The following is a 13,503-nucleotide window of genomic DNA, read 5'->3' as shown; positions in this document are numbered from 1 at the left end:
AGGAGCCCCTGCAAACCATCAGCTCATTCATGTCCTAGACCCCTACTCAGTTACTGAATTAAAAACCATTTAATAGTTGAACACTGAATATAGAGAAAAGGTATATAGTTTTATATGCACATTATCTCCACAATCATATCCATCATTTATCATTACCTTTAACCTCTGCTTAGTACTTTGATATTAGGAGATGTTTAACTTTGATATTAAGAGATGTTTAGTACTTTGATATTAGATGTTTTCCTTTCTCTAACAGCCCTGTCAAGAGGAACAGCAGGTTCCCAACACGGCACCACTGCTCAGGCCACATTCTGCTTGAGCCAACAGCAGCAGCCAGCACCTTCCACCTGGATAATCAGCTGAGACACAACCAGCACACACCTTACCCCAGGTCAATCACTAAAACATTCACATCAAAACCAGCCCCTACTCCTGTGGGAAGTGCTGCAAACAAGGAAACCAGCTCCATTCCCCCAGGAGGGACCCCCTCACCTGGGTGGGCAGGGTCCCTGCCTTCCCACAGCTGAGCTGGCCTCATGCTCCTCTCCCCAGGCAGCTTTCTGAAACACTGCACTGGAATCATTAACTCCAGAAACCTTCCATCATCTTCCCTGGCAACAGCATCTGCTGTGCCATGGATCCCAGGTTTTGAGAACAGGACACAGTGAGATGACCCCAGTGCAGGGCAGTGGCCCCACAGACACCTGCACACGAGCCCTGGAGCTGAGCCTGAGCCCTGCCCACTTCAGCTCAGGCATTCACAGGAACTCTGGGCCACAGAAGCCAGGCAGCCAGGGATCCAGGAGACTTTAATAAAGGTCACAGGAAGAGCTGAGATCCTCACAAGCAGCCATTTCCATCCAGCTGCTGCAGTGATGAGCATCAGGTCCAGAGGCAAATCCCAGGAAGCAGCTCCAGAGTGACAGTCCTGTGGATGAGCCAGGACACTGCCACCTCAGCTTGGAACTGCCTCTGCTCCAAACACACCCTGTCTGACAGATTCTGCCCATCTTCTGAGCTGAAAAGAGAGCCATTTTCTCAGTAAAAGCTTTTATTTCAAGTAAATTATATGACAAAATTTGAGTACAAATTATGTGGCAAATCTGAGTACAAATTTTGTGGCTAAAAGAATTTACAGTTCTAATTAACATGCATAGGGAGCTATTTAATTCTGTGTACCTGCAGAAAAGCAGCTTCATTCTGTGTTACCTACAGTAGCCTCACTCTGCCTTCACATGGACCATGACACCAAACCCTACCACCCCCTGCAGCACAAAGCACACCAGCAGAGAAAATTGATCACATTAATCAAAAAAGCTACCAAAATTATTTTACAGTAAATGCAGCTCTGCTCATTACACAAAGAAAATGTTAACTAATTAATCCAAGTGAGCATTTTCAGTGGCTGTCAAACATGATCAAAGGCAGGTTTATAACATACAGTGAACCATGTAAGCCAGGGTGCAGTTACAACAGCTACAAACCAAATGGGAAAGCTGCTCTTTACAGAAGGAGCACCATCTTCCCTCGGGCACCACTGCTGTGGATGATGTCCTCATGGGCCTGGGCTGCCTTCTCCAGGGGGTACTCCAAGCCCACCACAGGCTTCAGCCAGCCAGCTTCCACACCATCCAGGATTGCTGTGGCACATTCATGCCTCTCCTCCTGCAGGGAACAAACACTGTGCTTGGGACAAGGCCTTTGCATTTTAGAATAGTGTTGACAATTTATGCAAGAATTAAAGCAAATTCCAAACCTGAAAATATTTTAGGATGTTCTGAGATTGAATCAAAACATAAAGAATGAACTAAAGAGTGAAATTATTCTTTCTTTCCTACAAATAATTTTACTGTAAATGGAGGGGTGCTGGAACAAGCCAATAAAGCTTACTTTAAAATAGAAATGTTTCTCACCTCAGTTGCAAGGAACAGACTCACTCCAATAATGCTGGACTCCCTGCTCATGGTGTCTCTTGGGTTTATCTCAATGCGTCCTCTGCAGCCCACAACCTGCCCAGAGAGCCCAGAGCATCAGTCAGAGCTGTCCAGAGAGGTGCTGAATGCACAGCCCCAGTGACAGACACCCACCACCTGCTCAGGGACACAAACACCACTGCCACCCCCTGCCCAGCACAGACACCATCACCCATCACCTGCTCAGGGACACACTCACCGTCACCTCCCTGCTCAGGGACACACTCACCGTCACCCCCCCTGCACAGGGACACACTCACCGTCACCCCCCCTGCACAGGGACACACTCACCGTCACCCCCCCTGCTCAGGGACACACTCACCGTCACCCCCCCTGCTCAGGGACACACTCACCGTCACCCCCCCTGCTCAGGGACACACTCACCGTCACCTCCCTGCTCAGGGACACACTCACCGTCACCCCCCCTGCTCAGGGACACACTCACCGTCACCCCCCCTGCTCAGGGACACACTCACCGTCACCTCCCTGCTCAGGGACACACTCACCGTCACCCCCCCTGCTCAGGGACACACTCACCGTCACCCATCACCTGCTCAGGGACACACTCACCGTCACCCCCCTGCTCAGGGACACACTCACCGTCACCCCCCTGCTCAGGGACACACTCACCGTCACCCATCACCTGCTCAGGGACACACTCACCGTCACCTCCCTGCTCAGGGACACACTCACCATCACCCCCCCTGCTCAGGGACACACTCACCGTCACCCCCCTGCTCAGGGACACACTCACCGTCACCCCCCCTGCACAGGGACACACTCACCGTCACCCCCCCTGCTCAGGGACACACTCACCATCACCCCCCCTGCACAGGGACACACTCACCGTCACCCCCCTGCTCAGGGACACACTCACCGTCACCTCCCTGCTCAGGGACACACTCACCATCACCCCCCCTGCTCAGGGACACACTCACCGTCACCCCCCTGCTCAGGGACACACTCACCGTCACCCCCCCTGCACAGGGACACACTCACCGTCACCCTCCCTGCTCAGGGACACACTCACCGTCACCCATCACCTGCACAGGGACACACTCACCGTCACCCTCCCTGCACAGGGACACACTCACCGTCACCCTCCCTGCTCAGGGACACTGTCACCCCCCTGGCCAGCACCAGCACTCACCATCACCCTCCCTGAGCAGGACAGCAGCTGCAGGTCAGCATCCAGGTTGACATTGGAGAGCATTTCTATGATGATATCGACTCCCCCTGGCCCTGTGCATGCCTGGACAGACACAGGATGGCACTTCAGTGCTTGGGTACCTCCAGCTGCTTGAAACTCCACAGAAAGCATCCACTCTACAGCTTACAGTTCAAACGCTCACCACAGCCTTGCACTGCAGCTGACAGCTAGTGAGCTGATTGTTTCACTCAGCCCATTCTGCACACTCAGCACATTCTGCTGAGCTCACTCCTGATGTGATCCCACACTGAATCTGCTGAATGCAAGCAGCTCTAAATGCCACTTCCAGCCTAAGACTTCCCTTGTGTAGGAATGAAAAGGGCAGTGCACTCTTGCTCCTACATAAATCTACTTTGAAGTCTTCTGCAAACAGCTGTTCAGATTTTGTTAAGAACACCATAACCTGCATTCCTGAGTGCAGACACAAGCCTACCTTAATTTTCTCTGTGTAATTGGGGTCTCTGTGATTGAAGGCCTGGTGAGCACCATTCCTCAGGATCACATTCATGCCCTCCTCAGTTCCTGCTGTACCCAAAACCTTCAGACCATAAGCTCTGGCAATCTGACATGCTGCTAGTCCCACCTGAGGCAAGAAAGAAAACAAGAGAGAAAATAATTTTACCTCTTTCTCAGAATTTTAAATTTTAAATATTCTACCAGTGACTTGGAACTTCCCCATTTAAAAATCTAGTCTGGTAATGTGTTTTTTAGCCAATAATTTGGATCTTAAAGACAGCCAAATACTCTTTAAAAAAGAAAATATATTTACAGAGGTATGGTACATTTCTGAGGTTTTTTTAATAGCTATCAGCATTTGACATACATTGATGTAGAATGCTGAGTATCTGTCAAAGCTGGACCATATATTTGTGATACAAGTCTAAGGAAATTCTTCTCTTCACAGAATCACCTGCTGTTAATACCAGCATTATACATTGCAAAGAAAATTTGCAGATACAAATTTTATTAACACTATTTCTTTGGAAAGCAAATTCTCAATGTCTTCTACCAGATTTGCACTCCAGTAAGAACAGAAAAGCTACATTTAGTTTATGAAAATTTTAAAAAATAGTTATGATGCTAAATAGTATCTCAGAATAAGATAGGAATTCATCTTTTTGCTGTCTAACAAATAATTGAGGAAACTTGGCTGTTCACAGCAGCTGTTTGGTGCACCACCAGAAACTGAGTAAGTGCAGAGTGTGGGAGATCTAAAATAAGTTTGTTATGAAAACCCAGAGAAAACTAGAAGTGCAATTTCCTGTAGTATTCAGTCAGAGGTTTATATATTCCAGTACCTTTCCTGGTGCAGCCAGCTGCTGGCTCATGGGTAAACACATCCCAGAAAAGCACAGTCACCCTGACTCATCCTCAGAGGACTGGGAACAACTGAGCTCTGAGAAAATCAGAGCTTTTGCTATCAGAGATAAAACTCCCAGACTAAGCACCTGCAGCAAACACCTGCCCAGTGTGGGCCCCTCTGCCTGGGAACCCACACCAGCACTCAGTGTCACAGCTATTGGGAATAACAGGCCTTGTTCTAGGAACACAAAGGAGGCAAAAACCTGATCTGCAGATCTCTGGGTACCAATCTGACCATACTAACAGCCCAGAAGAGCAGATCCAAGCACAGAGCAGTCACAGCCCAGAAGAGCAGATGCAGCACAGAGAGCAGAGCTCCCCAGAAGAGCAGATGCAGGCACAGAGAGCAGAGCTCCCCAGAAGAGCAGATCCAAGCACAGAGCTGAGCCCCCCAGCAGCCCTCCCCTGCATACTCACCCCCCCACTGGCACCATGGACCAGCACGCTCTCCCCTGCTCTGGCACGGCCTCTGGGTGAAAACACAGGGAATATTGGCACTGATGGCAGTGATACTGGCTGAGCTGGGGCTGCAGATACTGACACCAGACCTCACTGTTCTCACAGCATTCACTCCCATTTATGTGCCAATTGTATCCCAATTTAGGGCTAAATATCATAAGCCTTTCTGGGAGAACAAGGAGGCAGAATAAACCCTGTGCTTGATGACTTGGAGCAATTCAGCCAGCAGCCAGTGAGAGCCTGGTACTGAGCCTCAGCTCAGTCAAAGCTCCTGTGACTTTGGCCTGTCACAGCACAGCAGTGGCTCTGCTCCACAGCTCCTGTCTGCTCACTGAGGAAATTAGGACTATTGCCCTTTTCTTCCCCAGCCAAAACAGCAGTGAGTACTGAAAGGAAGTCACACATATTATTCCATGGAGCTGTTCCAGATAGGTTCTCTCAAGGAAAAAGACTCCAGAGGAAAACAAAGTCACAAGTTTCTAGGTCACAATTACCTGACAATTCCATCAGTGCAATGTTTTTAAACACTTCCCACTCACCGACCTCCCCACTTCACAGGACAGTGAAAACATGACCTTTGGTACTGCAAATATCAAATATCAAAGTGCACAAGCAGAATTTGGTGCCTTACTTCTGGAACAGGGCTCTGTAGGCAGTGAAGTAGGGCACCCCAATGGCTGCCCCCTGCCTGAAGTCCAGTTTGTCTGGCAAAGGAAAGACTCTGTTGGCTGCAGCAACTGCATACTCTGCATATCCTCCAGAAAGTGTTTCAAGGGTGAAAACTCTGTCACCTTTCTAGAGTGGAGGGAGAGAACACAGAGAAATCAATCATTTTCCTTACTTTTTCCTTAATAAACATTGAGAAGAAACTTACAGGGCTCTGTTACATAAATTCCAAACCAGGAAATTCCAGCCCAATTTTACCTAAAATTTTAATGTTTGTTTAGGACCAAATGTCTAATGACTTAAATGGGAGTAGCAATTTTAAAACTAAATTGTTGTCATAGATATCTTTTAGTAAATGGATATTTGCCTTGTCCTGTCCCATGACTTTCCCACTGAGAAATCCAAGTAAAATTATTAGACAGGGGTAATACAGTATTTGAACAGTTTTGCCAACAAATTTCACAGTTTATGGAGCTTTACAAGTAAGCACTTTCCATTTCTCAAATACTTTACAGAAAACTTTTCAGTTCTGAAAATTACTGAAATTTCAGCGCCTGAAATTATTACACCCAGCAAGAAGCACCCAATCTCAACTCCTTCTGCAGTGCCAGACTGCAGTGCCTCTTCTGAGACCTCAGAACCTCAGGAGGGCTCAGCATGCCCACAGTCCCACCAGCAGACTGGTTTGTGGGGATCCCACAGTGTGCACAGGGATTTCCCCCTGAAGAGATTACATGACTATGAGCAACAAAACCAGGTGCAGCAGCACAGCCAGCAGCCCAAGAGGAGCCCCCAAACAGCAGGGAGGACAGCCCAGAGTGCACACACCTTGAATGCAGTCACCTGCTCCCCAACCCTCTCCACCACCCCAGCCACGTCCGAGCCAGGCGTGTAGGGCAGAGCTGGTTTCCTGGCGTAAGTCCCAGAACGAATGTAGGTCTCAACAGGATTCACCCCACACACATGGACTTTGATTAGGACCTGAAAGACAAGAAACACTTCTTAAGCAGCAACTAAAATGATTTAGCCTTTGAATTCACAGCACAGAGCTGTAGCAGTTTTACTGAATTCTCAAGCAGGCTCTGTGACAAGGCAGTGTCACACTGAAGCTGGTTTCAGGAAAACCTTGGTGTGGGATACACAGCCCACTGCAGAGTGAAGAGCCCACATTTGGTAGGATGGTACCCCAGGCAGAATGGACACACTGTTCAAAGCTCACCTGCTCCAGCTGTGGGGTTCTGGGCTGCCCCCCTCCTTCTGCCCTGCAGGCACCTGCCAGCTCCATTATCACTGTCTCCCTTCACAGAGCTCACATGTACCTGGTTCTCTTTGGGAACAGGAACTAACACATCTGACTGCAGCTTAAGCACCTCAGGGCCACCGAATTCGAACACTCGGACCGCTCTCATCACACTCCTGGCGGCTGCCATGGCAACCAGAGGATCTGCTGGAGAAACACGAGATCCTGGGGCCTGCTGAGGCCACGGGAGCCGAGCCACCAGGAGATGGGCACGGCCTGGAACAGCACTCACGGCGGGGACAAAGTGCAGACTGAGCCCGTGGCACTGTGTGGGCTGTGCTTGGTCCTGTGACACACTCCCACCTGTGCCCCAGACCCCGCCCACAAACACACCTGTGCCCCAGGCCCCGCCCACAAACACACCTGTGCTGTCAGACCTACCCACAAACACACCTGTGTCCCAGACCCCGCCCACAAACACACCTGTGTCCCAGACCCCGCCCACAAACACACCTGCTCAGACCCCGCCCACAAACACACCTGTGCCCAGGCCGCGCCCACAAACACACCTGTGCCCCAGGCCCCGCCCACAAACACACCTGTGCCCCAGGCCCCGCCCACAAACACACCCACTCCTCCAGCCCCGCCCACAAACACACCCACTCCTCCAGCCCCGCCCCTTGATCCGCCCCTTGGTCCGGCCGTGCCCCGGAAGTGCTCCTGCGGTCAGGCCCCGCCCCTTCGGCCCCGCCCCGCCGCCGCCTGAGGCCCGGCCGTGCCGCCGTGGCGGTGGAGCCCGGCGCGGTAGCGCAGAGCCGCCGCCCTCCCGTTCCGTCCCGTCCCCCCGGAGGAGCGCCGGGGAGCCCCGCGCCGCCCGCCCACCTGCGGCCGGCCTGCCCCCGCGGCGGAGCGCGGACAGGGCGGGTGGGACCCGGGCGGGAGGAGCCGTGAGGGGCTGTACCGCCCCCGGCCCCGCCCCTCGCACCGCCCCCGGGCCCCGCCCCTCGCACCGCCCCCGGGCCCCGCCCCTCGCACCGCCCCCGGGCCCCGCCCCTCGCACCGCCCCCGGGCCCCGCCCCTCGCACCGCCCCCGGGCCCTCGCACCGCCCCCGGTCCCCGCCCCTCGCACCGCCCCCGGTCCCCGCCCCTCGCACCGCCCCCGGCCCCGCCCCTCGCACCGCCGCGTCTGTCCCTCGCGGGCCGCCGTCCCCCCGCCATGGCGGCGTTCGCGCGGCGCAAGGCTCAGCGGCTGGCACGGCCCGACCCCAGCCGGAAGCGCGCGCTGGACGCGCGGGCCGCGGGGCTGGCGCGGCTCCTGAACGCGCGGGAGCGCTTCTGCACCGCCAGCTCCTGCGACGGCAGGGTCACCGTGACGGTGGGTCCGGCAGGGAGGGGCAGCCTGGGGGCCGGAGGGTCATCCCGGGGCCGGTGGGTCATCCCGGGGCTGGGTGCCGGGGTGCGGGTCTCGCCCGCCCCGCGGGTTTTGCCGGCACTGCTCTCAGCTCCCCGAGCTGCCCCCGTTCCCGGTGCGTCCCCGTCCCTGTCCGTGCCCGGTTCCTCGGTTCCTCGTTTCCTGGGCCCAGCCCGCTGCTGCCAGTGCCCGGCTCAGTCGCGATGGGCTCATCCTCCAAGGGGACACTCTTTATTCAGAGCCCGGCCCGGACCGCAGCTCGGTCACAGTGTGGGTGACCTCATTCTCCAAGGGGACACTCTTTATTGGGAGCCCGGCCCGAGCCCAGCTCGGTCACGGTGTGGATGGGCTCACCCTCCAAGGGGCCGCCCTTTATTCAGAGCCCGGCCCGAGCCCAGCTCAGTGTGGGCGGGCTCACCCTCCAAGGGGCCGCCCTTCATTCCCCAGGGCCGGTTCTGCACGCTGAGCCATTGTAACTGTTTGTGTCCATCGCCAGGACACGGCCGGCTCGGGCATCCAGAAGAAGAACTGCACGTGGCTGCTGGTGACACATGAGCCGTGTGCCAAGGGCGATGTGGTAAGGGCACCGTGTCAGCATTTGTATTTATTAGAAATGTGTCATGGAGAACACATCGTGTCAAAGGGCTTTTATGTCCCCTACCGGGATGAATTGATGCTCTGCTCTCAAAATTAGCTTTTTCTTAGATGTGTTGCTTCATAAATTCTTAAGACCCGTTTTAAACTCAATATCAGATTCTCTACATAGTTATAAATGCAGCTGGTATTTGAGAAAGTTATATAATTTCTTACTGTCTCAAGTCATATTTAAAACTCTTGAGTTAAAAAACCTCTTGAGCCCAGCTTGCTGTGCTAGCAGACAGACATCTGAAAGTGGTGTAGCAGGGAGTCTCTTACACTTCACTGTTAATTTAGTATTGTTAAATCCTCTGAAATTAAAAACATCTATAGTGCAGGGGTTTTCATTTTTAGCATGCTTTCAAAATAATCTACTCTTTGCATATATTGCTTTGTCCCACAAAAGAAGCAGTTCCAGGGTCAGTATTTTCTCACTCAATACCATACGTATACATTCTCACACATGCACAAAAGTCTCCTCCAGAATATTTGTTTTCATTAGTATTTGTTCCAGCAGAGCAAAGCTTGCTGGAATTTCTATCAGAAGATTTCAGGCTAAGGAGGGTGCAGTAGGGTGTTGCTAACTCTTAGGGAATACTGTGATTTTTATTTCAATGTATGCTGTATTTCCCAGATGACAGCACTGGAGAAAGCCACTGGTGATGCTGTGTTCAAGTTTGAGCCGTTTGTTCTTCACGTGCTGTGTCGGGAGCTGCAGGATGCTCAGCTGCTGGTAAAGCCACGTCAACTACAATGGGACATTGTTGTTCTGTTACATTCCTGCCTGTGAAAGTAAAAGTATTGGTCTTTATAGGCAGTTGCACTTAGAAACAATCCGGGGTGTGCTGTGTGTTTAATAGTCAGGGTTGTAAAGTGAGCGGATGAAAACACACAGCTTTGAACTTGGAGTTACTGTATCAGAACAATGCCTTAGCTGCAGTTCAGCCTTGGAGCTTGAGGCTGTTACTGTACTCAGAACAATGCCTGGTGAGGGTGTTACTGTACTCAGAACAATGCCTGGTGAGGCTGTTACTGTACTTAGAGCAATGCTTGGTGAGGGTGTTACTGTACTCAGAGCAATGCCTTGGAGCTTGAGGCTGTTACTGTACTCAGAACAATGCTTGGTGGGGTGTTGTGCTCAGAACAATGCCTTAGCTGCAATTCAGCCTTGGTGAGGCTGTTGCTGTACTCAGAACAATGCTTGGTGAGGTGTTGTTGTACTCAGAACAATGCTTGGTGAGGGTGTTACTGTACTCAGAACAATGCTTGGTGAGGGTGTTACTGTACTCAGAGCAATGCTTGGTGAGGGTGTTACTGTACTCAGAACAATGCTTGGTGAGGCTGTTAATGTACTCAGAACAATGCTTGGTGAGGCTGTTACTGTACTCAGAGCAATGCTTGGTGAGGGTGTTACTGTACTCAGAACAATGCTTGGTGAGGGTGTTACTGTACTTAGAACAATGCCTTAGCTGCAATTCAGCCTTGGTAAGGGTGTTACTGTACTCAGAACAATGCTTGGTGAGGGTGTTACTGTACTCAGAACAATGCTTGGTGAGGTGTTGTTGTACTCAGAACAATGCTTGGTGAGGCTGTTACTGTACTCAGAACAATGCTTGGTGAGGGTGTTACTGTACTCAGAACAATGCTTGGTGAGGCTGTTAATGTACTCAGAACAATGCTTGGTGAGGGTGTTACTGTACTCAGAGCAATGCTTGGTGAGGGTGTTACTGTACTCAGAACAATGCTTGGTGAGGCTGTTACTGTACTCAGAACAATGCTTGGTGGTGCTCTGTGCCAGCCAGGTCCTTGGCTCTGGTGTCAGTGCACTGAATGCTGCCTGTGACTGCTGTGACTGCAGCAGCTGTGTGTGCTTGCTTTGTCCCTGGGGCAGGACAGCTGAGGGGCTCAAGTCTGGGTAGATAATTGGAATAAGTTTTTGGCAAAACCAAGACTGTACATTGCATTTCAATTCACCCATAAATATATTTTGCTGTGAAAGTGTGCAAGAGATGTTTAAACATTTCTTTTTTCTGCAGCATTCGGTGGCTATTGACTCTGGGTTCAGGAACTCTGGTATTACAGTTGGCAAAGGAGGAAAAATTACAATGGTAAGGACTCTGCTTCTGTAAGGGATGGAATGAAGTCATATTGTTACATTAACCTTGATTTTTGTACAAGCCAGGACATGAGTGGGGCTGGAGAGCTGTCACAGGGCATGCTGTAGCAAAGAAATAGCTCACTGCTTTGGGTGACAGTAACATAAATAATTGCACAGATAAGCAGGTTTTTTACTACATTACTACATTATTTAAATAACCTTCATAAACTAAGAAACTTTATCCCAGGTAAATCATGTGTGTGTTTACAGGCTGTGCGCAGCACTCACTGCTTGGAAGTTCCACTGAGCCACAAAGGGAGACTGATGGTCTCTGAAGAATATATTGAATTTCTGGTACATGTGGCCAATCAGAAAATGGAAGAAAACATGAGGAGGATTGACAGGTTTGTAAAAAAACACCAGTTCTGTTCGTGACATCTAATTTTTATTCAGTATTAAGTAAGGCATTAGTAGCCACTTTTCTCCCCTTGCATGTTTTGATTACATTCTAAAAGCATTCCTTTCTCAGAGTAATTTGCAGATCCTGAGCAAGTCTATAGAAACAGTGACTACAGGATTGTTTCTGCCTAGGTTCCACAAGGGCCTGGAGCTGGCTCTGGAGGCTGCTGTCCCTGCAGACACCTTGTTCCCCGAGGTGCCACAGAAGAGCCACTCAGTGTACCTGCACAGGAGAAAGAGACAGGCTGCTCAGGGGCAGGCTGATCCCAGCACACAGCTGGAGCCCCAGGAGGACACTGAAAGCAGCCTTGCTCTGCTTGCTGAAATCATGATATAGATATTTGAGAGCAAATGGTGAGCTGAAAAATGATTGCAATGCTCTTTTAAAGAGATTTAAACACTCCTGTGCTCCAAGTAGTAATGCTCTTGTACACTGACCAGAAAAAAGGTAATGAAGAGAACAGCAGGTGTAGCTACAGGACACAGAGAACAAAGCTGCAGAATGTTTTGGGAGTTTTTAAGTGACTGTTGAGTTAACAAAGTGGTACTCCATCAGTTACCCCAGAAACAGCTGGTTTGCTGCAGTCTTTCACCATTCTCTGTGGCAGCATTTCACTTCCAGCTTCTGGGTTTTCAGAGCCAGCTGCTCTGCAGGTCTCTCCCTCAGGAGCTGGAGAGGGGCTGGGGACAAGCACCGAGGACTGAAGAGCATCCACTGGTGAGACAGCCAGTACCTGAGGTGGAAATGGCTCAGAAACCTTCCAGAGGAGACTGTTGGACGTGGCTGGAGGGACTGGCACAGCAGCAGCGACCACAAGCAGTGCCCACAGACACTGTAACAGCACTGCAGTATTTACATGCTGAGAAAGAAATACAGTTTGTCAGAAACTGATGTGTGGTGTGATCCCACCTTCCCCTGAAGAATGAGTAAAAGTTCAGGGAGACTTTGTGGCATCTTACCACAAAAGCATTACCCTAACTGTTGGCATCTGGTTACTTTATCCCCATCTCTAATTGCTGGAGACTGCTGGGGGCCTCGTACTGACACTGAACAAGGCCCTACATCAAGAAAAATAAAGCATCAGGGCAACATGTTACTTCAGTATGTAGAACAGTTTTTGCAAGGTTTTTCTCATTTTTTACACCCCATCCAAGGTTGCATTGGTGGTGCTGAGATGGTTTTGGCACCCTGACCCCGTTCTGGGGCCAGCAATGCCTTCCTCCATGCACCACTGCCCCTACAGCAGGGATCACACCTTGCCCCATGCTCACCCAAGTTCCACCAGCTCCTTCTGAGGCTAATTTTGTCAAGCTGTGTTTGATTTCGAGCTTCTGATGGGCTGTAAATGTGCAGAGCACAGGCACAGGAAGAGCATCCCCAGGCATGGCAGTGGAGGCAGCACCCCTGAAAAGGGAATTCTGGGGGTTATGGCTGGAGGGAAATTCACTGGTAAACAACCAGACTCCTAAAACTCCCAAATCTTTACCGTTTGTCAGTGTGCCTAGCCACTTAATTAATCTAAAAGGTGTTTTTATGCTTGCTCTCACTGTGTTAAAAGTTTTAAAATGCCAGTTTTGCTCCCTGTGCACTCAGTTGTTTCAGGGGAGGCAGCTGGGTTGGTTCACTCCCAGGGCTGATTGTCATTTCTCACCCCACAGTGTTTGACGTGCACCCCAGGAAACCACTCAGATCAGCCCTGCAGCATTCCCAGCTGCTTGTGCCACAGCTTCTGAGCCAGCTGTGCTCCCAGCACACCCTGCACAAAGTCCCTGGCATCATTCTCTACGTGCCAGTCACAGATCTCGGGAGCACAGTGTTCTCTTGAAGCAGCTTCTCCCTCTGAAATTCGGGTGCTTAGGATGGTTTACATGGCAGTAACAGCTGCAGAGGGCACTGAAATCTGTGTTTTCACCTGGGGTTAAACCTCTCTGGACCAGGGCAGCTCCCAGGGCTCCTGCCACAGCTTCTCTTGAATTTAACCGGGGCTC

At 51.0% G+C, this 13,503-nt stretch overlaps 2 protein-coding genes across 4 annotated transcripts; one reads left to right on the top strand and one right to left on the bottom strand.

Annotated features, from left to right (window-relative positions):
- Window positions 1-790: 790 nt before the first annotated feature.
- Window positions 791-8,849, bottom strand: CRYZ (crystallin zeta). 3 transcript variants are annotated; one of them, XM_056497203.1, is made up of 9 exons: window positions 8,740-8,849; window positions 6,990-7,114; window positions 6,499-6,651; window positions 5,636-5,799; window positions 4,963-5,014; window positions 3,617-3,766; window positions 3,124-3,225; window positions 1,914-2,009; window positions 791-1,665 (listed from the first exon to the last, which is right to left on the bottom strand). In XM_056497203.1, the coding sequence occupies exons 1-9, from the start codon at window positions 8,759-8,761 to the stop codon at window positions 1,504-1,506; spliced, it is 1,026 nt and encodes a 341-aa protein (XP_056353178.1). In that variant the 5' UTR covers window positions 8,762-8,849; the 3' UTR covers window positions 791-1,503. The 3 variants fall into 3 exon arrangements, with proteins under 3 accessions (XP_056353178.1, XP_056353179.1, XP_056353180.1); XM_056497204.1 differs by lacking the exon at window positions 8,740-8,849 and adding an exon at window positions 7,793-7,896; XM_056497205.1 differs by lacking the exon at window positions 8,740-8,849 and adding an exon at window positions 7,793-7,892 and having other exon boundaries at window positions 6,990-7,117.
- On the top strand, window positions 8,091-13,056 carry TYW3 (tRNA-yW synthesizing protein 3 homolog). Its single transcript, XM_056497206.1, has 6 exons — window positions 8,091-8,285; window positions 8,818-8,898; window positions 9,592-9,690; window positions 10,994-11,065; window positions 11,326-11,459; window positions 11,647-13,056. The coding sequence occupies exons 1-6, from the start codon at window positions 8,127-8,129 to the stop codon at window positions 11,849-11,851; spliced, it is 750 nt and encodes a 249-aa protein (XP_056353181.1). The 5' UTR covers window positions 8,091-8,126; the 3' UTR covers window positions 11,852-13,056.
- Window positions 13,057-13,503: the final 447 nt, after the last annotated feature.

This window comes from Oenanthe melanoleuca, chromosome 8 (genome assembly GCF_029582105.1).
Source record: "Oenanthe melanoleuca isolate GR-GAL-2019-014 chromosome 8, OMel1.0, whole genome shotgun sequence".
Taxonomy (NCBI): domain Eukaryota; kingdom Metazoa; phylum Chordata; class Aves; order Passeriformes; family Muscicapidae; genus Oenanthe; species Oenanthe melanoleuca.
Note: the sequence above shows the minus strand (reverse complement) of the source record. Positions and strands in the feature narration are given on the sequence as shown.